This window comes from Papio anubis, chromosome 1 (assembly GCF_008728515.1).
Source record: "Papio anubis isolate 15944 chromosome 1, Panubis1.0, whole genome shotgun sequence".
NCBI classification, from domain to species: Eukaryota; Metazoa; Chordata; class Mammalia; order Primates; family Cercopithecidae; genus Papio; species Papio anubis.
Window position 1 is genome coordinate 158954147 of NC_044976.1, and position 25092 is coordinate 158979238.

Consider the following 25092-nt stretch of genomic DNA (forward strand, 5'->3'; position numbering starts at 1 on the left):
CCAAGAATGTTTTGGGAACAGCAATTCTGTCTCCCAAGGACCCTGTACTTAACCTCAATGTGATGCTTAACACACTTGTGTATATCTTACTCCTACAAAAACCCTCTTCACAGATAGGAGCATTTTTTTGTGCCTGGCATGTAGTAGGTACTCAATAAATATCTGATGAATCCCAGAAGTCAAGGAAGAGGACAATTTTGAGAAGGAAGACATAATTAGAACTGTGTATTGCTGCAGAAAGTTAGGGAGAATGAGATCTGAAAAAGTCACTGGGTTTTGACTATTCTCGTCATGACAAATAGGGAAGAGTTTCAGTAGCATTGTGGATGCGGAGGCCAGTGTGGACATGGAAACCAGAGTTAAGGAGTGAATTGCTGATGAGAGAGTGAAGCTTTCGTTACAAACTTTTTTTTTTTTTTTTTTTTTTGAGACAGAGTCTTACTGTGTTGCCCAGGCTAGAGTATAATGGTATGATCATGGCTCACTGCAGCCTCAACCTCCTGGGCTCAAGTGACCCTCCTGCCTCAGCCTCCTGAGTAGCTAGGACCACAGGCACATGCCACCACAACCTGGCTAACTTTTTAATTTTTTGTAGAGACGGGGTCTTGCCGTGTTGCCTAGGTTGGTCTTGAACTGTTGGCCTCAAGAGATCCTCCCACCTCAGCCTCTAAGGGAGGCTGGAATTACTGGCATGAGCCACTATACCCAGCCTAGTTGCAACCTATTTGTGCCCAAGTTTATTGGTGAGGAAAGGAGGGAACTAGATTGGCACTGTGAAACAGCTTCAAGGATAGAGTTAAGGGATTCGTTTTATTGCTATTTGTCTATCTGCTACTTTCCTGCACTTCAGAGATTTTGACTTCTAATGAGAGTCCCTTTTATGGCTTTTTATAATGTCAATTCTAGGGATTCAGCCATGATTTTCCTGCCTGCCCTCCCATGACCATATACCTCATCCCCACCTCTGCCTGTGTTTGAACATAGAAGTGCATACACGCACACACATGTACACACAGACACCTTGATTTGGGCTGATCTCAGCATCCCAGGTATCTAAAGAATTTGGGAGTGACCAAAACTCTCCCCAAATGCAGATAAGCTATATGTACCTCAGCAAAAGATATCCTATGAGAGTTGTTTGGGTAGAAAGGAAGCAACAAGTCTCCTGACATCTTGGCAGCACCAAAAGACTGATAGTCTTCTCTGTCTGCCCTTCATTCCCTTGTGTCTCCCCTGTGTTACTCATATAGACTAGAATGAAATGGCTTTAAGATTTTAATTTTTCATCCCCCTACTGATTTATCTTCAGCATTGATCCACTTGCTGCTATTTGTGATTTTTCTCCCAGAGGTAGATATGCCTGATCATGAGCCCCCCAGCCTGACCAGCTGTCACCACCAGCCTCACACAGCTCACGTGGTACCCCATACCTTTCAGATATATCTCCTGATCCATCTGCCCCTCTGAAAGATGTCCCAGCAAGGCGAAGCTGGTGCAGTGCTGAGGCACCCCCTGGGGTTCGTAGCCCAGCTCCACCTGCCCCTTCTCCAGGGCATACCTCCCATCCACAATGGAGCCCGTTATCACTTGCACCCTGCTCAGGTTTGCTGGATGGTTCAGAACCACTGTCAGGTGGTTTCCTATACTAAGGTTGTGTGTCCAAAAGAATGACTCATCCAGAGTGTAGGCCTCCCAGGGGAAATGCACGTCGGAAACCTGCATATCAGTGAAGACAGCTCCAGGTGGGTTGTTGGGACCATCAGCATTCTTTTTCTGAAGTGCTGTGGCCTTCTGCTTGTGATCAAAGGTGGTGTAGGAGACCCTGCGGTAAAATAGGAAAGGTTTGCAGAGGATTGCGCTTTCCTGGACCAGGAGCATACGGAAATGAGAAATCAGGCTGTCAAGGGGTTTCTCCTTGTAGAAGAGGAGGAGGAAATGGGCCAGGAGTGGGAGGTCCCTGCTGTGAAAGAGTTTGCCAAGGAAGCCCATATTGGAGAACTCCAGTAGCACCCATGAGTTGGACTTCATGGTGGTCACCCTTGAATGAATGTGGGTGACAAAGTTGGGGGCAAAAAAGGCATTGTCCTCTATTAACAGGAAGTAATCAGAGAGCTTTGTGGCAAAGCTCATGAGGAAGGCGTGATCTACGTTCTGCTTGGAGTAGAATTCGCCACGAAAGGCTTCATCTCTGACGCTGTCAACAGTGGGGTAGGCATTGGATGGAGCATGGATCATTAGCAACTGCCCTTTCAAGATCTGTGGGCTGAAGAGGCTTGAAATATGGGCAACAGTTTCTCTGAGCCAGGTGAGGTCAGAATCTGCCAGGTGGACCAGCACCGTGAGGTGTTTCTGCTCAGCCTTAGAGGAAACACGGAACAGGGAGACCAATGTGTACAAGAGGCTGCTTCTGTCCCCTTGCTGCACTGACGATATCCCCACTGTCAGCCATGCTGAGGAGAGGTAAAAATAGGGATGACTGTTAGTGCATAGTAATAGTGACCATTGTCAGAAGGGTTAAGGGTTGGGATCCTATGGGGGACCTTCACTCTTCCTTCCTCCCTCTTATTTCCCACCTGTTTTTCCCTTTGGCAGAGGGGATGTTTACATCCTTGCTGCTCAAAGTGTGGTCCTTAGTCCAGCAACATAAGGCTTATCTGTAAGCTCATTTCAAATACAGAATCTTGATCCCTACCTCAGATTTAATCAGAAGCGGCATTTTCACAGCATCACCAGGTAACTTGTATGCACAGTAAAGTTTGAGAAGTACTAAGCTAGGTGATGCTGAGTCTCTGTGGGTTCTGCTCAGTCTTCTTTGAGCCTGGAACTTTGTGGCATATGGTTTAGGGGCTCAATAAATATTAGCTATTATTTTAGTTATCATTGTTGTCAATTATGTTATTATATTGTTGTCAATTATTGTCATCTTCCCAAAGCTGTCCTTTGAAGAAGACATACTAGGAAAAGGACTTCCCCTGGAAGTCAGGAGCCCGGAGTTTTTGTCCCAGTTCTGCTACTGATTGTGTGATCTTGAGCAAGTCCCTTCAGCCCTGAGTCTAGTTCCTGATCCATAAACTGGGGCAGTTGGACTATGCGACTCTAAGACCCCCTCTAATCCAAATGTTCTCTAATCTAGTGATTCCACCTCCTTTTTTTTTTTTTTTTTTTTTCCCAAGACGGAGTCTCGCTGTGTCGCCCAGGCTGGAGTGCAGTGGCGCCATCTCGGTTCACTGCAAGCTTCGGCTCACTGCAAGCTCCGCCTCCCGGGTTCCCGCCATTCTCCTGCCTCAGCCTCCGGAGTAGCTGGGACTACAGGCGCCCGCCACCACGCCCGGCTAATTTTTTGTATTTTTAGTAGAGACGGGGTTTCACCGTGTTAGCCAGGATGGTCTCGATCTCCTGACCACGTGATCCGCCCGCCTCGGCCTCCCAAAGTGCTGAGATTACAGGCGTGAGCCACCGCGCCGGGCCAATTCCACCTTCTTATAGCAATTAACTTTAGTAACTGGCCAAGTAGAGCAAAAAGAAAAGTAGTAGCCAACTTTATCTTTTTCCTCCTTCCTCCTCATACTGCTGATATAAAAATATTTACCTTGGGGGAAGGAGGAGAGAATTAACTGCCAGATTCTTTTTTTTTATTTTTTTAGATGGAGTCTCCCTTTGTCGCCCAGAGCAATGTTCCCTCCTTGCTACCACTACCTCCCAGGTTCAAGTGATTCTCCTGCCTCAGCTTCCTGAGTAGCTGGGATTACAAGTATCCCCCACTGTGCCCAACTAATTTTTGTATTTTTAGTAGAGATGGGATTTCACCATCTTGGCCAGGCTGATCTCGAACCCCTGACTTTGTGATCCACCCACCTAGGCCTCCCAAAGTGCTGGGATTACAGGCATGAGCCACCACACCTGGTCATTGTCTGCCAGATTCTAATATTCCTGGGCACAGTCTGTCTTTCTCCTTCCCTCTTCTACTTTCCTTCCTATCTGCCTGATTTCTGGCTGGCTGTCCCTACTTCCCCTGGGATACTGAATTCCTCCTTCTTGTTGGTACTCACTCTTTCTTCTCTTCTGGATTTTTTCCATATATTTGAAGGTGAGGTTCTGCCAGTCTTCGAGTGGTCTTGGGTCCTTCCTGCTGTTATAACTGGCCTCCTGGGGCATTGACAAGGGTAAACATATATATCCTTTCATAAAAAGAACAAAGTTTACACCCCAGTGGCTCCCCATCAGCTTTTCTAGGGAAAGAGGTGGAGTGAACCATTCTCCCTAAAGTGAGCCCAGCACATTCTCAGGATACCTGTCCATTGGCTAAAATATCCAGGGCTCAAGCAGTATTTACTCTCTTCTTTACCTTAACGAATAAGGAAAATAAATACAGCTTCTTCATGGACTAATAGGCCCAGGTCCATACCCCCATTCCCTTTGGAGCTTCCTGCTCTCAGGTGAAAAGGTACAGGAAGGAAGAAAGCCCAGGGGTTTTCAAGAATCTGCCTGTCCACACCATTTCCACCCGATATTCCCAGTTCCCAAACTGATAAGGCTCAAGCCTTGCTACTTGGCCTTTGATAGTCACCACATTTTGGTCATCTTCAGTTTCCTTGGGGATTTTCAAAGTGATGAAGAGCCACAGGAATACGATGCCCACTGACTGTATGAAGCATTTCCTAATGGAACACCGCATCGCGTCTGTGTCAGGATACGGTTCCTATAGCAAGAAATCAACGTGTACAGCTGGAGGACTCTCTCCCTCCAGTCCATGCCTAGAACTTCCCTTCTGCCCTCTTGAAGGCTTCCCCACTTGTATTAACCACCCTGTGTCTGCCCCCATATTCTACCTTTCCTCATCGTTAACTTATTTCCAAGATCTAAGCTCACTATGACCTCTGCCTCCTGGGTTGAAGCGATTCTCCTGCCTCAGCCTCCCAAGTAGTTGGGATTACAGGCACATGCCACTGTGCCTGGCTAATTTTTGTAGTAGTAGACGGGGTTTTACCATGTTGGCCACGCTAGTCTCGAACTCCTGACCTCAAGTGATCCGCCCGCCTCAGCCTCCCAAAGTGCTGGCATTATAGGCGTGTGCCCGCCATCCAAGCACACCCTTTTATCTGATCTAGGAACCTGATACAATAGAGCCTTATTCCCTGCCTGAAGAAGGAAGGTCACTTGTCTCGTGATAATATTTGTTGCGTTCACTTCATATGCTTGGAGATTCAACTTCCCCAAAGTCTCCCCTACTCAAAATGATGAAGGTTGGCTGAGGCTTTAGTGATACAGTCAATTTATCTGAGTAAACAGATGGTCATTGTACCCTCCTTACCCCTGCTTTTTTATTTTATTTTTTGAGACAAGGCCTTGCTCTGTTGCTCAGATTGGAGTGCAGTGGTGTGATCATGGCTCACTGCAGCCTTGACCTCTCAGGCTCAAACGATCTTCCCACCTCAGCCTCCCAAGTAGCAGGGATGACAGATGCACACCACCACACCCAGCTAATTTTAAAAAAAAGTGTTTTTTTTTTGTAGAGATAGACTCTCCCTGTGTTGCCCAGGGTCATCTTGAACTCCTGGGGCCACGTGATCTTCCTGTATCAGCCTCTGAAAGTGCTGGGATTACCAGCGTGAGCCACCACACCCTGCCTCCCACACTTTTTAAAACAAAAATCGAACTATTAAAACAATTAAACCTGAAGTGTTGCCAAGTGTTATGCCAAATTGGTGTCTTTGTCAGTTTTTTTTTTTTTTTCCCTAAAGAGTATCCTTAGTTTATTCCAATCTTTAATCTTATTCACAGACCTTGATTAGAATGTGATTCTGTTAACTTAGAGTAAAAAAAAAATCCTTTCCTGCGTGTTGGGTTATTGGAATTCAGGCTGGCTCAGCCTCAGAAGCGCTTGTATGCTGCCCTCTTCCTCTGTGAGTGTTTTTTCTCTGGCGAGATGTGTTTCTCTGATTGCTTCAAGATGATCAGAGGAAAGGCTTTAATATGCCTTCTCACCCCTTCTTGATTCTTTCCCTGTGTGATCAGTACACAAAAGAAAACTGTAGTCAGTGATTTCTGTGCTCCTGAGGCCATACTATTCTCTAATCTCCCCCATTCCAGGGATGCCTTCCAATTTAGTATTTTGGTAGAGGTTAACATGCTTCTCTCCCTTAGCCACTTCACTTTTTGATGAGTTATAAAAGTAGGCTGGGCACAGTGGCTCATGTCTGGAATCCCAACTCTTTGGGAGGCAGAGGCAGGAGGATCGCTTGAGCCCAGGAGTTCCGAGACCAGCCTGGGCAACACAGGGAGAGCTCCACCTCTGTTTAAGGAAAAAAAAAATAATGATAACAATAATACTTATATCTCCAGGTAATCACAGGGATGAGGAAAAAAAAATCTTATAGTAGTAAGGCTTTACAGATTAAACATTTCTTACTTGACTTCCTTAAGGAAAGACTTTTAGTCATATATATATATATATATATATATGCACGTACACTGAATAAAAAGGCTCTAGGGGCTGGGCACGGTGGCTTACGCCTGTAATCCCAGCACTCTGGGAGGCCGAGGCGGGTGGATCACCTGAGGTTAGGAGTTTGAGACCAGCCTGGCCAACATGGTGAAACCCCTTCTCTACTAAAAATACAAGAATTAGCAGGCCGGGCGCGGTGGCTCAAGCCTGTAATCCCAGCACTTTTGGGAGGCCGAGACGCAGGGATCAACAGTCAGGAGACGAGACCATCCTGGCTAACACAGTGAAACCCCGCTCTACTGGGGTTAAAAATACAAAAACTTAGCCGGGCTAGGCGGGAGCCTGTAGTCCTGTAGCTACCGGGAGGCTGAGGCAGGAGAATGCATGTGTGAACCCGGGTATGAGCTTGCAGTGAGCTGAGATCCGCCACTGCACTCCAGCCCAGGACAGAGCGACCCGCCTCAAAAAAAAAAAAAAAAAAAAAGAATTAGCCAGGCATGGTGGCTGCGGCCTGTAAAATCTAGAGCTATTCAAGAGGCTGAGGCAGGAGAATCACTTGAACCTGGGAGGTGGATGTTGCAGTGAGCCGAGATCACGCCACTGCACTCCAGCCTGGGCAACAGAGCAAGACTCCACCTCAGGGGAAAAAAAAGAAAGGAGGTGGGGCTTTAGGGCCAGGTGAGGTGGGATTGAGATAAAAATCACCCAGTGAAAATGTGTGGGCACTCAGGCCTATAATCCCAGCATTTCGGGAGGCCAAAGCAGGAGGATCACTTGAGGCCAGGAGTTCGAGACCAGCCTCGGCAACATAGTGAGACCCCTATCTCTACAAAAAGTTAAATTAGCCAGGTGTAGTGGTATGTGCCTAAAGTCCCAGCTACTCGGGAGGCTGAGGTGGGAGGATTGCCTTAACCCAGTATGTCGAGGCTGCAGTGAGCTGAGATCGTGCCACTGCACACTCCATCCAGCCTAGGGGACAGTGAGACCCTCTCTGTCTCTCTCTCTCTCTCTCTCTCTCAAAAAAAAAAAAAAAAAAAAAGACTTTAGGCAGGGAGTAAGGCTCTAATTGCAGTTAAAGGGTTTCACCACTACAGGCATAAGCTCTGTTCCCCTTTGGTACCTCCTGTGTAGTTTCCCAGCCACAGAGGGAAGACTGCTCTCATTCAGCCCTCTGAGTTTGACAGACTTCTGGAAAAGGCAGGAGACAGAGAGAGAGAAAAAAAAAAGGAGCTGGGGTGATAAGGACCAGTCACTCTAGGAGTAATGAACAGACGGTGAGACCAGGCACAGCAAACAAAGGTCTCCCCAGTTTTCTACCCTTGAGCTAAGCTCCCTCTGTGATGTTACTGTTGCATCCTAGCCACCTACTCCCCATTGTCAGAGGAACACACGTGCAGGACTTACATGTGACCTGTGTGTGCTTCATCACTGGGAGCTATGACTTCGCATTCACCCTAAAGACCAGCATCAGTATCTTTTTAGATACTGAGCACTCACCTCCCCACCCCCACCGTGTACCCTATTTCCTTACATCTCTCCTACATTCTCTCCTTCCCTCTTGTTGGTTCCACTGACTCTTAGGCTCAGACTCCTACTCCCTCTCGCCTTCCCAAGTTCTCCACTCCTGCAGTTATCCTCTTCCTCTTCTGCATGATCCACTTCTCCCTTTCTACTGGACGATTCTCATCACTAGGAAAAGGAAGTTTATTATCTCCCCATGGGAAGAAGGCAAAAAGCAAAATACCTCCCTGAATTCGCGTTCTCTTCCAGTTCTGTGCCATTTCTCTACAACCGCACACAGCAAAGCCCCTTTAAAGTGTTGTCTTCGTTAATTAGCCCCACTTCATTTCACATTCTCCCTCCTCATCTTACTTAACCTTTCTGCAACTTTGACTCGGTTGACCGCTACCACCTCCTTTAAAGACTTCCTGGGGGCACAGCCGGGTGTGGTGGCTCACGCCGGTAATCCCAGCACTTTGGGAGGCCGAGGCGGGCGGATCACAAGGTCAGGAGTTTGAGACGAGCCTGTCCAACATGGTGAAACCCCATCTCTAAAAAAATACAAAACTTAGCTGGGTGCAGTGGTGCACGCCTGTAGTCCCACCTACTCGGGAAGCTGAGGTAGGAGAATCGCTTAAACCTGGGAAGTGGAGGTTGCAGTGAGCCAAGATTACACCACTTGCACTCCAGCCTGGGTGACAGAGCAAGACTCTGTCTCAAAAAAAAAAAAAAAAAAAAAAAAGAGACTTTCTGCTCTGGCATCTCTCTTGCCACGCTGATTGCTCCCTCTCAGTTTCCTTACTTGGCTCATTCTCTTCCCAACCTATATATGTAGGAGTGTCATAGGGCTCTCTTCTCTTCCTATACACTTTCCCTGGGTGATTTTATCCCAGTCCCATGGCTCTAAGTAATATACACACACACACGCACACACGCACATACATGAATGTGTGTATGTATGTATCAGGTGACTCCCAAATCTTATCTCTAGCCCTGATTCTTATCTTGATCCCTATCCTGAGCTCCAGATTACCTAACTATTCAATATCTCCAATTGGATGATAAGGTATCTCAACTTTAACAGAACCAAAATAAAACTACAGATTCCTCCTACCTCCCAAATAATTTCCTCCCCAAGTTTTTTCTACCCTAGTATATAGCATCACCATTCACCCAGTTAGAGAAAAAAAAAAAAAATCAAGGAGTTATACCTGGTGCCTCTCTCCTTTTCTTTTCTTTTACTCTTGATTTTTATATAGAGACAGGGTCTCGCTGTGTTGGCCAGGCTTGTCTTGAACTCCTGGCCTCAAGTGATCCTCCTGCCTTGGCCCCCAAAGTGCTGGAATTATAGGTGTGAGCCACCACACCCAGCCTTCTTTCTCCTTAATACGCCACAGTCTATTTAATCCTGCTACCTTTTCCTCCAAAATTTACCCAGAACATGACCACTTTTCAAAATCATCTCCTGGACTACTGCAACCACCTCCTAACTGATCTCTCACCTCTACTCTGATTCTTCTGCAATCTGTTCTCCACGTGGCAGTCAAACAGACTTTTCCAATTGTAAATCAAATGATACCCACTCCCTGCCTACAATTCCCCAGTGCCTTCCCACTGCAAATAAGTTGAAACCCAAACTCCTACCCATGGTCTGCAGGCTTTCACCTGATCTAGTGTTTGCTTTTTTTGTTATTTGTTTGTTTGTTTGTTGAGACAGAGTCTCGCTCTGTCGCCCAGGCTGGAGTGCGGTGGTGCAATCTCAGCTCACTGCAACCTCCAACCTCCCGGATTCAAGCGATTCTTCTGTCTCAGCCTCCTGAGTAGCTGGGATTACAGGTGCCTGCCACCACACCCGGCTGATTTTTGTATTTTTAGTAGAAACAGGGTTTCGCCATGTTAGCCAGTCTGGTCTTGAACTCTTGACCTCAAGTGATCCACCTGTCTCAGCCTCCCAAAGTGCTGAGATTACAGGCGTGACCCACCACGCCCACCTCTGATGTAGCATTTTGCCTGCTGCTTTGACCTCATCTCCCTCCCCACTCTCTAGCCTCAGGGACTTTCTTTTTCTTTTGTTTTTCTTGGTATGTCCCTTGGACACACCAAGCTGTTTCTTGACTCAGGGTCTTTGCACATGCTGTTCCTCTTTAAAATTTGTTTCTATTTTTTTTTTTTAAATTTTACAATATCTTCATGACATTCAGTGTTCCTCTTCTTAGAACTCTCCACTATAGATTTTCCAATAGCTGCTTTCTTCCTAACATTCGGATCTGAGTTCTGATGTTCTCTTTGCTGCCTTAGATCATTGTGGCTAACAGCCCTTGCCACTCCTCCCATTCCATCCTCCCAGTACTTTTATCATGTATTCTGTTTTCCTCATCATTTATTTCATTGTTTTGTTTTGTTTGTTTTGTTTTGTTTTTGAGACAGAACCTCACTCTGTTGCCCAGGCTGGAGTGCAATGGCACGATCTTGGCTCACTGCAGCCTCTGCCTCCTGGATTCAAGAGATTCTCCTGCCCCAGCCTTCTGAGTAGCTGGGATTACAGGCATGTGCCACCACACCTGGGTAATTTTTGTATTTTTAGTAGAGACAGGGTTTTGCCATGTTGGCCGGGCTGGTCTGGAACTCCTGACCTCAAGTGATCCACCCACTTTGGCCTCCCAAAGTGCTGGAATTACAGGCGTGTGCCACCACACTCGGCCTCTCAGCATTTATTTCTACCAGAAGCCAACTTACTTCTTTGTGTGTGTGTTTATTGTCTGTCTCCATCCACTAGATTAGAATATAAGCCCTTAAGGGGCTTTGTTTGATTCAGTGCTGTATCCATAGCACTTCGCATAAAACCTGATCCAGAGAACATACTAAACAAGTATTTATTAACTCGCCAATTATAGGGACTACATGATAATGGTGAATGGTCACCTTTCTTCGACAAACACTACACTAGGTGCTAGGGGCACAGCGGTGTTGGGGGACTGGCCAGAACTCGAGAGAAGGGCAGTATATGGGTGATGGTTAAGCGCTCCAATTCAGGACTCAGACAGGCAGAGCTGGAATCTAGTTCTGCGAGACTTGTTGTCCATGTGACCTTAGCCAAATGACTCAGCCTCTCTGAAGCCCAGTTCCTCATCTATAAAATGGAGATAAAAATGATGGCTACCCAGGACAGGGCTGGGCTAACAAAAAATAAATAAAAATAAAGTAAATGATGACTACTTTCAAGAGTTCTTATGAGGATCAAAAGAGATCATCCTATATAAATAGTTATTATTCTTAAAAATAAAAAAAAAGAGAGTATCCATATAAACATACCTGGCATATAGCAAGCACTCAATAAATGTTAGCTCTTTTCTGTAGGGAATGACTACCATCTTCAACCACGGAGACCAGCACTGCTCGCTTTCCCATCATACCTGAGAGGTCCACCTTCCCTTACTCCTAAACCCTCATCCCAATTTTTTTCCTTTTAGATTTTCACACAGAGGCACAACACTCTGAGACCCTTCCTGTATCTTGCCATCCGATTCCCACTTTTCTAAAGGATTTAGAGGAGGCAAAAAATAGAGAAGGAGAAATAAATATTAAAAAGCTCTGACACCCCACCCAGGTTCCTCATCCACATTGCAGTTAGGGGTGGCCATCCATGACAGTGTGCCCGTAGCCGGTATGTGTTCCAGGAGTGGGCTCTGCACTTTGCTGGAAGCCAGAGTTCTTTAAGCCTAAGAACATGAACTAGACCCATAGGGTAGGGATGGGCCAGGAGCTCACCTCCATTCCAGCATTTATCTCTGGGTACCGTAGCTAATGCTCCCTTGGCAACCATTGTTTTTTCTGAAGGGCAAGAAACTCATCATCCCACTAGTCTCTTCTGGCAGGTGGAGAAGGGGCATGGCTACAGGCATGTGTGATTGGCCCACACACTGTTTCTTTTTTTTTGAGACAGAGTCTCACTCTGTCGCCCAGGCTGGAGTGCAGTGGCGCGATCTTGGCTCACTGCAAGCTCCACCTCCCAGGTTCACGCCATTCTCCTGCCTCAGCCTCCTGAGTAGCTGGGACTACAGGTGCCCGCCATCATGCCTGGCTAGTTTTTTGTATTTTTAGTAGAGATGGGGTTTCACTGTGTGAGCCGGGATGGGATGGTCTCGATCTCCTGACCTCGTGATCCGCCCGCCTCGGCCTCCCAAAGTGCTGGGATTACAGGCGTAAGCCACCACGCCCGGCCCACCACACACTGTTTCTTAAAAATCTGATGAAAGATTGAACATTTAAGAATTGGAGGGTGGGCACGATGGCTCACGCCTGTAATCCCAGCACTTTGGGAGGCCTAGGTGGGCGGATCATGAGGTCAGAAGTTTGAGACCAGTCTGGCTAATATGGTGAAATGCTCTCTCTAATAAAAATATAAAAAATCAGCTGGGCACGGTGGTGCGTGCCTGTAGTCCCAGTTACTTGGGAGGCTAAGGCAGGAGAATAGCTTGAACCTGGGAGGCAGAGGTTGCAGTGAGCCGGGATCGTGTCACTGTACTCCAGCCAGGGGAAAAAAAAAAGGAATTGGGAGAGCTGAACAGGCGTGGCTCACGCCTGTAATCCCAGCACTTTGGGAGGCCGAGGTGGTCAGATCACTTGAGGCCAGGAGTTTGAGACCAGCCTGGTCAACATGGCAAAACCCTGTCTCTACTAAAAATGCAAAAATTAGCTGGGCCTGGTAGCACATATCTGTAATCCCATCTGCTTGGAAGGCCAAGGCAGGAGAATTGTTTGAGCCTGGGAGGTGGAGTTTATATAGTGAGATGAGATCATGCCACTGCACTCCAGTCTGGGCGACAGAGGGAGACCCTGTCTCAAACAACAAACAAACAAACTAGGAGAGCTTACCTAAAAGCCTAAATAACTGGCTTCTCTTGAAAAATAGAAACTTGGTGCAACCCTGGTCTGAGTAGTGATGGCCCCCAGTAGCTGGACCTGCATTCTCACCTCTCCACAGACTCCACTTTGCTCACCTCCCCCATGTATCTGTCTGGCTTCTACACAGGCATTTGAGTTTTTAACTCCTGCTCTCACTCAGGTCTTGAGAGGCTCGAAGACTCTATGCTAGCTCTTGGTCTTATATGTGGCACCTGTTTAGCACAGGGTGCTATAAAGATAAGGCACAAAGTGATCCCTGGGGTTGAAGGGCTGTGGGTAGAGATAGAAGGAAAAGGTGGCTGGGCAGGGTGGCAGATTACACACCTGTAATCCCAGCACTTTGGGAGGCTGAGTCAGGCAGATCACCTGAGGTCAGGAGTTCAAGACTAGACTGGCCAACATGGTGAAACCCCATCTCTACCAAAAATACAAAAATTAGCCGAGTGTGGTGGCCTGTGCCTGTAATCCCAGCTACTTGGGAGGCTGATCCAGGAGGATCTCTTGAACCCGGGAAGTAGAGGTTGCAGTGAGATCGCGCCACTGCACTCCAGCCTGGGTGACAGAGGGAGACTCTGTCTCAAAAAAAAAAAAAAAAAAGCAGACCAGTGAAAAAATTAAATGGTGAAAAACAAATGGAAGAGAAAAGATATAATTATTGATTTTGTACATGATATCTCAGATGATATTCTGAGAGATTTCCATTGTTCATGGGGAATATAGAGGGAGTGGCTGAAATTAAGATTTAAAAAAAAATTTTAAATTAAATTAAATCTTATTTTATTTTATTTTATTTTATTTTTGAGACAGAGTCTCGCTCTGTCGCCCAGGCTAGAGTGCAGTGGCGCAATCTCGGCTCACTGCAAGCTCCGCCTTCCGGGTTCACACCATTCTCCTGCCTCAGCCTCCTGAAATAGCTGGGACTACAGGCGCCCACCACCATGCCCGGCTAGTTTTTTGTATTTTTAGTAGAGACGGGGTTTCACAGTGTGAGCCAGGATGGTCTCGCTCTCCTGACCTCTTGATCCGCCCGCCTCGGCCTCCCAAAGTGCTGGGATTACAGGTGTGAGCCACCGCGCCCGGCCGATTATTGTTATTTTTTAGAGACGGGGTCTTGCTTTGTCACCCAGGCTGGAGTGCAGTGACACAATCATAGCTCATTGCAGCCTCAAACTCCTGGGCTTAAGTGATCCTCCCACCTCAGCCTCCCAAATAGCTAGAACCACAGGTGTGTGCCACCACACCTATTTTTTTTTTTTTTTTTGGAGACAGAGTCTTGTTTTGTCGCCCAGGCTGGAGCGCAGTGGCACGATCTCTGCTCACTGCAGCTCCGCCTCTTGAGTTCAAGCAATTCTCCTGCCTCAGCCTCCTGGGTAGCTGGGACTACAGGCACATGCCACCATGCCAGGCTAATTTTTGTATTTTTATTAGAGACGGGGTTTCACCATGTTGGCCGGGATAGTCTCCATCTCCTGACCTCATGATCTGCCTGCCTTGGTCTCCCAAAATGTTGGGATTACAGGCATGAGCTACCGTGCCCAGCCTTTTTTTTCTTTTTTATAGAAATGGGGTTGGGGATCTTCCTATGTTGCCCAGGTCCATTGTAAGTCACAAAATCAACTTAATGAGTTTCAACCAGCATATGTAAGTCCATCACTATATAAAGGTAATATTGTTTTGTGAAACTTTTGTTGCTGTTGCTATGTAAACAAAAATACTGGAGATTAGTCAAAGTTTGAAGCCACTGTAGTCTAGAGGGGAGAGTGGATCAATGTTGGCAGATTAAGGGGCAGCTGGTGGTGAGATCTGAGATGAGGCTTCTGTGTCCTTTTTCCTCAGCTTTAGAAAAGTCAGTTTGGTGTTTTGGGAAGATCAAAGATAGGTACTAGGATAACATTCTTTTCCTAGCTCTGCTATTACTGTCTGACTTTTGGCTAATTAACCTTTCTGAGTCTCAATTTCTCCATCTGAAAAATGGTAACACTAATACCACTCATTTCACAGGGCTGATGTGCTCAGTAGACTATGATTTCCACCTGGCTAATGGTCGTCTTATTCATGTTACTACGGTGTTTCTAGTGGTTCTCATGTCCCTGCTTCCTGCCAGGAAAGAGGAAAAAGGGAATTCACCTGTAACATTTAGTGTGTCAGATGCTGTGCTGGGCACTCAGCATGATTTGGTTGAACATGGAATTCCAAATTCCCAGTTACAATTGGGAATTTACAGTGGTGGTCTGTAAAGTGCTGACACAGCGTTGCAGCAGTTTTCATTCTATTGTAAGACTTTCATCCAAGATGCAGGCAATTCCAAACATTCCAGCTATCCACAGCCATTGAGCATGCTGCCAGGGGCCCCTCAGCCCAGAGACCCAAATTAGGGGTGCTGGTGGTGCCACTGAGGGATGAACAGGGAACATGAGTTTCCCTCTAATCCTTATAGCTTCTCTAAGCAGCTCACAGGATTGCTCCTTGGGAGTCCAGGGCTTCTAAAGTTGCCCAACCGGAATGGGAAGAAACAAGCCCTGAAGCCCTGGTGTGGCTAACTCTGCCCTTCCCAATCCCTGTGGGCAGGGCTGGCAGCACCGTGGGAATGTTCCACTTGTCAGCGACTGACCCCGACAAGGGTCTAGCCCTTTGAGCCCCACACCCAGGTAAACCAAAGCCCAAGACTGAGAGCGCAGTTACCCTGGATCTCAGTTGGGCTGAGTCATCAGAAAGGGATTCCAGGACAGGAGAGGAAGAGCAGATGGGAGGAGGAAGAGGCATTTATTAGTTACCAAGGTGGCTCTTAGGACCCAGACCCAGCTTCCCAAGGACAGAAACCCAGAAATGAGCGCCTGGTCAAGGTGTGAGCCATTCCCCAAGCGCAGCACCGACAGCTGGGGCTAGGGCAGAACAGGGAGCACCGAAGTCCCCCATAAGGGACCAGCTCAGCAGAAGACGATAGCATAGGAGGGGTTGCTGGTTCCTGGGAGTCAAGTAGGGCAGGGAATGGGGGAGGATGGGTTTATCTCACCCGTGGTGCCCACCCATCGTGGAGGCTCCATCAACACCGTTCTGAGCTTCCTTCCTGCTTCATGAGGTCAACCAGATTTTTCTCTTTGTCCAGCCCAAAGCTCCATCCACAGCTAATCGGAGCCACAGAAACTCAAGGCCATTTACCCTCCCTTTCAACAAATATTTGTGGAGCGTCTGCCACGTGCCTGGTGCCAAGGAGAGAGACATTACTCCTTCCCTCTAGAGGCTTACAATCTGGCAGGAGAGGAACATGTATGGGGAGAGTGCAGGGACACTGCGGAAGAAAGACAAATACTGAGTTATAAGTGTTGTAATGGGGGTAGTAATAAGACGTTGTGGGAATACACAAAATAAAACAAGAAGGCCAAATCGCAAGGGTTTGTGGGTTTCACAGGGGACATCTGACAGCAAACATTCCAGGGCACCTAGAGGTGGTGAGGAGAGAATGGCATTGGAGAAATAAGCTGAGATGGACTGCGCAGAGGACGAGGGAAAGCCGGTGCACTGGAGATTGGGGGAGACAAGAGGATCCACCAGGCTGGGAGGGGAAGGGTGGTGCTAGAAGAGTGGTGGTAGAAGCACGCGCGAAGGCCGGGCGCGGTGGCTCAAGCCTGTAATCCCAGCACTTTGGGAGGCCGAGACGGGCGGATCACGAGTCAGGAAATCGAGACCATCCTGGCTGGCACGGTGAAACCCCGTCTCTACTAAAAAATACAAAAAACTAGGCGGGCGAGGTGGCGGGCTCCTGTAGTCCCAGCTACTCGGGAGGCTGAGGCAGGAGAATGGCGTGAACCCGGGAGGCGGAGCTTGCAGTGAGCTGAGATCCGGCCACTGCACTCCGGCCTGGGTGGCAGAGCGAGACTCCGTCTCAAAAAAAAAAAAAAAAAAAAAAAAAAGAAGCACGCGCGAAGCAGAGACCGGAGGCCAGTGCGGAAGGGAGGCTCACGGACGACACCGGGAGCTCTGGAAAGTTGTCAGAGGCACCGAGGGGGTGGGGAGCGGGCCCTACACGTGTGCTACGTGCTGCGCCGGCCGCTGGGGAGCTCGGCCTGCCCCCCTCATCCCCGAACCCGGTCCCAGGGTAGTTGCACGGCGCCCAAGGGGAGGGGAGGGTGGAAGTCCCCCCAAGTTTGGAACCCGGCAGCGTGGTCTTCACAACGCAGCTACCGGAAGGAACGCGGGGAGCGCCTCATCACCAGGCGGGTGGATCTAGGGGTGAAGGCTGCAGATCTGGGGCGCAGGCTGGAGAGTGGGGTGCAGCCGGTTGGAGACGTGAGGTCTGGGAGCTGGATGGACCGGATGAGGATGGAGACACCTATGGATGTGTCCAAAGGATCTGGCGCTGCACAAATGAGGGCGGTTTGGGGGACGGAGGCCCGGGCGGGGGCGGAGTGTTGTCCAAGAGTAAGGAGGGGGTTCCTGGAGACGTGGCACTCGGAGCGGGGCTGGGTTCCGCTCAGGTCGCCTGGGCTGCAGCTCCGCTATGGCCTGGGAACCCGAACCTGACCCCGCCCAGACATCGCACCCAGCCCTCTGGGAGCTCCGGCCCCGGCACCTCCAGGCTGGGGTTGCCCAGGTCCGGCCTCTGGGGTGTCCAGCCGGCCCCAGACGAGACAATGCGGCCCGGGCCCCGCCCCCGGAGGCTGACGCGCCCGGCCGCCGGCCAATCAGCGCCCGTGGCTAGGCTCTTTAAAAAAAGAAGGGCCGGCGCGGTGTGGCTGTCAGCTGGGAGGGATCCCTCCGCCCATGTAAACATCATAAAGGGCAAGGGGAGCGTCTGCTGCGGGCGGGGGAGCGGCTGCCTTCCTGGAGAGTCCGCTCGGTCCCTAGGTTCCCCTCAAGACGCCGGCAACCGCCCCCTCCCTTAACGTCACACCGGGTCCGTTGGGAGCCAAACAGCTGCGGCCCGATCTGGGAGCAATAGAATCTCATCACTTAGGGTCACTACCGGAAATGGAGGAAGCGGGACTGGGAGACCTTGAGAGTTGGGAGCGAGAGGGAATAGTAGGACGCAGCTGAGAATTGGGAAAGATTTTCTTAGGCTTGTTCTTGCTGTCGATCTCAGTTAATAGTCATAACTCATGTAAGTCTAGAATTTGTCTCAAAGTTATGCCTACCTGGCTTGTAGGATGCAAACGTTAAGAGTGAAAATAGTCAACGCTCTCCCGAGAGGGCGCGTAACAAGACATAATATTCATCAAGACCCACAGAGGCACAGAATGCGCACCAAAGAGCCATCGACGATAAGAATTCTTCTACCCAACTTCTTTAGTATTATCAAATATTCAGTAAAGTTAAAAGAAATTTGCATTAAATTCCTCTATACCCACTACCTAGATTCTACATAACTTGCCACATCGCATATCTATCTTGCACTGATAATTCTAATAGTGTGCTAGCTGTCCCCTGGGCTTGAGTCTCCATTGCAGTAGGGAGCAGGAAGAGGCTCCAGGTCCCAAAGCCCTAGAGATCTAAGAAAAGGACTACGTTCTCCCAGGACCACTGTGAACTCTTTCCGGGGTCAGGTACCTCTGGGAATAATTTGTAGAAGGGAAAGCGGTTGTCCTCTCCCCCCACGCCCATCCCCCCTTTTAATTGAAGACTTTTTAAGCATAAGAGATTTCCTTCCACTAGGTGAATCTGAAAGCAGAACTAAAATCTTGACAAGCAGTCCTTGCATACGTTTGGCACCTTTTTGGATGAAAGAGGTCATTTCAATGTTGACGTTCTACTTTTTGAACTTTCTCCCTTTTTCTGAGGCTGCTGGACACCACCCACCCACCCCCGTCCCCCGTCCCCCGCCAAAAGGAAAAAAAAAAAAGGCGCCTCAAAAGTGTTCATATCTCTTAAAGTTCGTTAACCTCGCTTTGCCTCCGTTGCCTGCTCTGCAAAATGAAGATAATATCGTACCTACTCAATATGGTGGTTGCGAAGACTCAGTGAGCTAACACATGCAGAGCGTTTAGAACAGTGCCTTACCCACAGTAGCATTAAATAGCGGCTATCACCCATATGCACATAACTCCCAGATTTATATCTCCAATTCTGATCTCGCCCCTTCTGATTTATGCCCTCCAGTCCGTTGAAGGATACCCCGTTGGGTATCTCTACCTGTTTGTACCAGAGACACCTCAAATTCAAAATGTCCAGAAATAAGCACAGCATCTTCTTCCCTTGAATAACTCGCCTTGTGTATATAATTGGGGTGAACGTCCCACCAATGCCAACCGGCTAGCATCTACTTAGACAGATACGCCAGACATCTGAATCTTAATACCTCATCGTCCCCCCCAATCTGTCACTGTGTCCTAATTTTATTTCCTACCTTTGCATCCCTTCCTCATAATCATCAGTAATGATTAAGGCTTAAATTAAGCCCTATCATTTCTTGTCTGGATTATTTCAAGAGCCTTTTGCCCCTCTCAAGTCTGACCTTGTCATAGATTGTTGATATTTATTTTCCCTGCAACATCTCCACCTCCCAATAATCTCCATCACTTATTAGCCATGTGAATTTTGGCAAATTGCTTAATCTACCTATGCCTCACTTTCCTTATTGTAAAGTGGAAATAAGAGTACCTATCTCATAGGGTTGTGTGATTAATCATGCAATGCAGTTAGAACAGTGCCTAGGATATGAAAGTGACCAAAAGTGTTACGTTATTATTATTATTACTACTATTGCCTTCTCACGAACATGCTGTTTGTATGTTCAAGCTGTTATCTCTACTGGAAAATCCTTCTCCATTTCCAATACACTTTCCAAAACCCCCTCCTGGGTTTTACTGCACCTACCACTGTGTACTGACATGATTGAATGATTGGCTTATGGGACTGATCCTTTCTACCAGACTTAACTTCTTCAGGGCAGGAACTCTGATACATAGTAAATGGTCAATAAAAGTTGGCTCAACTGAAACCCTAAGGATAAACTCCATCCACAGCGGAAGGCGCTGCCCCTCCTAATTCGGGGGCGGGGCGGGGAGCTATGCGCGGAGGGTGGGTGGGTGGGGGTGGGGTGGGACTCTTTTTCCTCGCCGTGGCGGCGGAGGCGCACGGCGTGGGCTTGCGGCGAGACGTCGTCGTCGGAGGCTGAAAAAGCCCAAGGTGCTGCCGTTGCCCGTACAACTCGGACTTGCTGTCGCCAGAGCTTCGTCTGCACGGGTCTCGGACCGAGTGGAGCTCGCAGCCTCGGTCCCGGAGCCCACCCTCGCCTCGCCTTTGCCCAGCCTGCAGTGATGGAGCCGGCCACCGTGCTGCACCCGGGCCCGCGCCCGGCGCTGCCCCTCGGGGGCCCGGGCCCGCTGGGCGAGTTCCTGCCTCCCCCCGAGTGCCCAGTCTTCGAGCCCAGCTGGGAAGAGTTCGCGGACCCCTTCGCTTTCATCCACAAGATCCGGCCTATAGCCGAGCAGACTGGGATCTGTAAGGTGCGGCCGCCGCCGGTGAGTCACGCCAGCACCCCGGATCCAGCTCGTGGCTGGGGGAGGGAGCGGGGACGCGCGGGTCCGGGGAGGCCCGAGGCGCGGGGGGCGGGGAGCCGGTCGCCCCACCGGCCTCGTCAAGTTTGAGGCTGCCTAGAAGGTTGCAGTTGAGGCTGGGGGAGGAAGATGGGGGCTTCTCTAGGGTGGGAGATGAGTAGCGTGGGAGAACCGGGGACTTCGGCGGTGCCACGGGAGGGCCGGGTCGCCGCGGGGTTCGGGCGGCCGGGTCCAGAGGTTCGGGTTCGGTTCCGGATGGAGTGATGGCAGGAGCCGGGGGTGGTCGCGGGGGAGTTTCCTCACGTAGCCCGGCGGAGGCGCGGGCTGGAGGGAGGACTGTGGGCCCGGCGAGGCTCAGCAGGCTGGTCCTCGCCTCCGCTCCCGGGGTGCGGGGGTGTGTGATGGGGTGGGGTGGGGGTGGGGGACTTGCGAGTTGTCGTGCGAGGAGGAAAGTTTTCAATATGGCGGCGGGAGCCCCTGGTCCTTTGTGTGGTGGCGGCGTCGGCCCGGAGCGGCCCTCACCTGGGCGCCCCACCCTCCAGACCAGGGCACCCCTCCACCGCCTGGTCCCCGGGCCTCCAGGTGTCCCCCGGGCCGGGGTCAAGAAGGGGGCGGCCAGCGCTGGCTGGGGGCGGGGAGGAGCCGCAGGTCCGGCCCCGGAGCGGATGTGTTGTGGGGGGCGTTAGTGTCTGGGGGGACACTTTTGGGGCGGCGGGGGCAGGACAGGCGGTGGTGGGCCCCATGCCCGCCCGCGCTCCCGAAGGCTCACACACCCGGCTTCTTCTGGCTCAGCCGCTCGGCTCCCCGGGGAGGCCTGGGCTGTGCTGTTGGGGATGGGGTCGGGGCGAGGCGGTGTTTGTAGGGGAATGTCAGACGAAGAGACCTCCGAAGATTTCGTGCTCGTTTCCCCCGGCCCTCGGCCTCTGGGCGCTGAAAGGCAGTCACCCACCGCAGCCCTTGCAGCCCTGTCTACAGCGCCTCGGGCCTGGGGGCAGTGAGTGAGGGGTGGGTGTTGCTGAAACCATCCCCAACGGCTCCAACGTTCGCTGAGGAGAGGCCGGCCAACTCCTTCCCCCGTGGCCGGAACTGGGTGCGCTCGTACACCCCTGGTTTTTGCCCACCTTTCGGGAGGGTCTGAGTCCGAGTTGGCCTAAGCGGCGGTTGGACGGGCTGGGACCGTTGGGAAGGGGGTTTAACTGCCTTTCCTACTGTTTAAGAATCTTCTCCCCACTCTCTTCCCCCACCCCCACTCCTAAGTGGAGGAAGACCCCTTCCCACCCCTTTCTCCCTTAAGCTTGCTCTTTGTAATGCGATTTTGAGTTGTAGGGATTCTGTTTGTAATCATTATGTTTTGGAAAGCTGTTTTCAGGCAGATCCCTGAAAATAAGGCTTCTTATCCTGACTCTTCCCCGCCCCAAATTCAAACATGGACACGTACTTTAGTTTTTCTTAAGCAAGTTTGAAAAGGGAGATGAACTATATGCTTCAGAAAATAACTAGCCAGCGAATATGAGGGAAATGTTTGAAAATAGATCCATTTCTTACAGCGAAGTGGGCAAGGTTGATTCTTGCTGCTTAAGGGGGGAAGTACGTTTCTCTTAGTGCAAAGAGGCCTGCAGAAGTTATAACGGGGCTGGTTAGAGCTAAGGTTTTAATTCTTGAATAATAGGTCATGTTTCACACTGTAGTAATGTGGCTTTATGTCACATGCTAGAAGGGGTGAATATGAATATCGCACATTTGCATTAATGGGATTTTATTCAGAAATTGGGTAACTTGACTAAGTTGTTAGTAACCAAAATGTGGGGAGTCAGATTCCTGGGAGGTGTCCTCCATGTTGGTATTGTGGTATACCAGGGCTGGGGTAAATCCTTTATCTTGCTTTCTTGTTCTTTGCCTTTTAGAGGGCCCTTTTCCTGAAAAGATAGTGTTGCTCTGGTTAGGCTTGGCTACCCATTTCCTCATCTTGGCTAGAATATTAATGGTAATCTTTGCAAAATGTGTGATCGAATTGCCTTTTCCCCCCTCTGAATGTCAGACAGACATGATGGCCACCATTTTGTATTGAGAGTACTACATAGTACAGCCTGAGGAAAGGGGTTAAAGAGGCACCAATAATCTACAAATACAACCAGTGCTGTTTTGGAGACCTCCTTTGTGTGGAGGGGGCTTGCTTCGTCCTTTGTTTAACAAACTCCTATGCCAAATGGAAAGAGTTTGAGAGTATTTGTTGTTGATATAACCACAAAAAGGGAAATCTTTCCAGAAGTTGTAGCTCTTGAAGAGGGGTCTTGTTGGAACAAAGGCTTCTTAAGAGATGTAAACAGTCTTTGTTTTAGAAACTGTTTTGTTTTTAGGAAAGCTAACTGTGAACAAGTGGTTTCATATAGTTGATATGTAGCAACAAAAAAACACTTCAAGAGGTGTGAAATATTTTCCATGGTCATATATGTAATGTCTGTATTTCTGGATGATTTTTGTTCACTGAGTTTTTGGAACACAAATGGTTATATTAGAAGGGGAACTGGGACTATTGATATTTTACTTGTTAGAAGGTAAGGAGAAGTATAAAACATTTCTGTCTCCTTTTGTTCTTACCTTTGTATCTTTACCAATGGTACTTAATATAGCTTCAGTTTATAGCTGCTTTCTCAGTGAGACTCCCAAAACTGCTTGGCTTCTGAAAACCTTAGAGTGCTTATATTATTTTGTATATGGCAGCTTAGGGGTTCTCAGAAATTTGAAAATATACTAAGATAAATGTGAGAAAACGTAATTAAGTCAACAAGATTATACTTCAATTCTGAGTTTGAAGTTTAACAGACACCTTTGTTTCAAATTATATCAACTACATAGGATAACCAGGTTTGTTTTCTGGGCCAAGACCTTAAATTTACAATTAATACGGTTTCTGGTTTTGTCACCTTTAAAATGCAAATTTTAATTTCCTCCTTGATACTGTACTTAGATGTCTGTTTAAGGACAAATCATGTTTTTCCATATCACTTTGTGGTATTTGGAGATTAATAATTTTAAGGGTGTAACTATTAGGCAGAAAAATAGTTGGCTGCTCAGTGAATACTTTTTTGTCTCCCAAATTTTGATAGGAATATAGTTATGGCTTTAGTAACTTATTTTCTTGCTTTCAGATGTCATGTCTCACATTTGGCCATAGATAGATTCCACAAGTTTCTTTTCTTTTTCTTTTTCGTTTTTTTGAGACGGAGTTTTGCTCTTGTTGCCCAGGCCTGATGTGCAATGGTGCGATCTCGGCTCACTAATTTTTCCCTCCCGGTTTCAAGTGATTCTCTTGCCTCAGCCTTCGTGAGTAGCTGGGATTACAGGCATGTACCACCACGCCCAGCTAATTTTGTATGTTTAGTAGAGACAGGGTTTCTCCATGTTAGTCAGGCTGGTCTTGAACTCCTGACCTCAGGTGATCCACCCGCCTTGGTCTCCCAAAGTGCTGGGATTACAGGTGTGAGTCACCGTGCCCGGCCTAGATTCCACAAATTTCTTCTTTGTGTCCAGAGAAGGTTTAAATCAAACCCAAGGGCACAAGAGACAAAATTTTTTTCAGCTTTAACTCCTTGTGGTTACTAGTTTGATTCCTTCATCTTTATAGCCAAGTGTAAAACTGCCCTTAAATGTTTTAATACAGTCAGCATCTTTTTTTTTTTTTTTTTTTTTTTTGTGCAGGGAGTTTGTTTTGTGGTGCTGGCCGGAGTGCAGTGGCGCTATCTCGTCTCACTGCAAGCTCCGCCTCCCGGGTTCACGCCATTCTCCTGCCTCAGCCTCCCGAGGAGCTGGGACTACAGGCACCCGCCACTACGCCCGGCTAATTTTTTGTATTAGTAGAGACGGGGTTTCACCGTGTTAGCCAGGATGGTCCCCATCTCCTGACCTCGTGATCCACCCGCCTTGGCCTCCCAAAGTGCTGGGATTACAGGCGTGAGCCACCGCGCCCGGCCACAGTCAGCATCTTTTATTGAGTGAGCCTATTGGTTCCACTCCTAGAGAAGAGGGAGGAACTTACACACTTTGTATGGTAGAAGTGTTAATGATATGGAGCTCATTTACTCCCTTTCCAGCGTATCATTCTCCCTAATTTGGAGTTTGATTAACTTAGACCTAACCCTCTCTGGGTTTTCCCTATTTCTTTGGTGTCACGAAATCTTTCCCTACTTGTGGTATCTTTGGCTACTTTAAGCCTTCAACGTTTGGAGAAGAGGCTTATCAGTGGAAACATCCTTGAGCAAGGGAACAACTTGTAACTACTTAAAAAAAATAACCCTTTTATTGAAATATACCACAGAGTTCACCCATTTATGATGTGCAATTCAGTGGTTTTTGATATTTTCACAGAGTTGTACAACCATCACCACAATCAATTGTAGAACATTTTCATCGCCCTCAAAAGAAACCCTGAACTCACTTGTAACTACTTTTAAAGACAAATTTAGGACTATAATGCCCAGGATAAAAACTTGATAGGAGGTTGGATTAAGTCTTACAGTTCCAGGCCACAAATGTCTACCTTTTTTTTTTGAGATGGAGTTTTACTCCTGTCGCCCAGGCTGGAGTGCTGTGGCGCAACATCTGCCTCCCGGGTTCAAGCGGTTCTCCTGCCTCAGCCTCCTGAGAGCTAGGGTTATAGGCGTGCGCCACCACGCCCGGCTAATTTTGTATTTTTAGTAGAGATGGGGTTTCACCGTGTTGGTCAGTCTGGTCTTGAATTCCTGACCTCAG

At 48.6% G+C, this 25092-nt stretch overlaps 3 protein-coding genes across 6 annotated transcripts in view; 2 read left to right on the top strand and 1 right to left on the bottom strand.

Moving 5' to 3' along the window:
- LOC101006130 (alpha-1,3-mannosyl-glycoprotein 4-beta-N-acetylglucosaminyltransferase-like protein MGAT4E) overlaps positions 1 to 8465 on the bottom strand; it is a 29029-nt gene extending 20564 nt beyond the window's left edge. Inside the window, 6 exon segments of the mRNA XM_021928588.2 lie at positions 1431 to 1566; positions 1569 to 2450; positions 4050 to 4146; positions 4568 to 4699; positions 5784 to 6003; positions 7566 to 8465. Coding sequence (XP_021784280.2) covers positions 1431 to 1566; positions 1569 to 2450; positions 4050 to 4146; positions 4568 to 4675 — 1223 coding nt within the window. The 5' untranslated portion in view covers positions 4676 to 4699; positions 5784 to 6003; positions 7566 to 8465.
- Positions 8466 to 15249: 6784 nt separating this feature from the next.
- LOC116275314 lies at positions 15250 to 18165 on the top strand. The gene is made up of 2 exons (XM_031667260.1): positions 15250 to 15380; positions 17010 to 18165. The coding sequence occupies exons 1-2, from the start codon at positions 15250 to 15252 to the stop codon at positions 17731 to 17733; spliced, it is 855 nt and encodes a 284-aa protein (XP_031523120.1). The 3' UTR covers positions 17734 to 18165.
- A 775-nt stretch (positions 18166 to 18940) lies between these two features.
- KDM5B (lysine demethylase 5B) overlaps positions 18941 to 25092 on the top strand; it is an 83334-nt gene continuing 77182 nt past the window's right edge. Inside the window, exon 1 of one of the 4 annotated variants that reach the window (XM_003893288.5) lies at positions 18941 to 20307. In XM_003893288.5, coding sequence (XP_003893337.1) covers positions 20104 to 20307 — 204 coding nt within the window. In that variant the 5' untranslated portion in view covers positions 18941 to 20103. Of the gene's footprint in view, positions 20308 to 20364; positions 20447 to 20591; positions 20730 to 20888; positions 21434 to 25092 lie in introns of those variants that run through there. The other 3 variants (XM_009189794.4, XM_009189787.4, XM_009189790.4) reach the window with 3 other exon arrangements.

Bases quoted from the DNA above. Each gene is read 5' to 3' on its own strand.
- LOC116275314 (XM_031667260.1), top strand. From the start codon at position 15,250: ATGAACAGGGAACATGAGTTTCCCTCTAATCCTTATAGCTTCTCTAAG. The intron at 15,381-17,009 runs GTGTGGCTAACT...GGAACCCGGCAG, and splicing joins AAACAAGCCCTGAAGCCCTG to CGTGGTCTTCACAACGCAGC.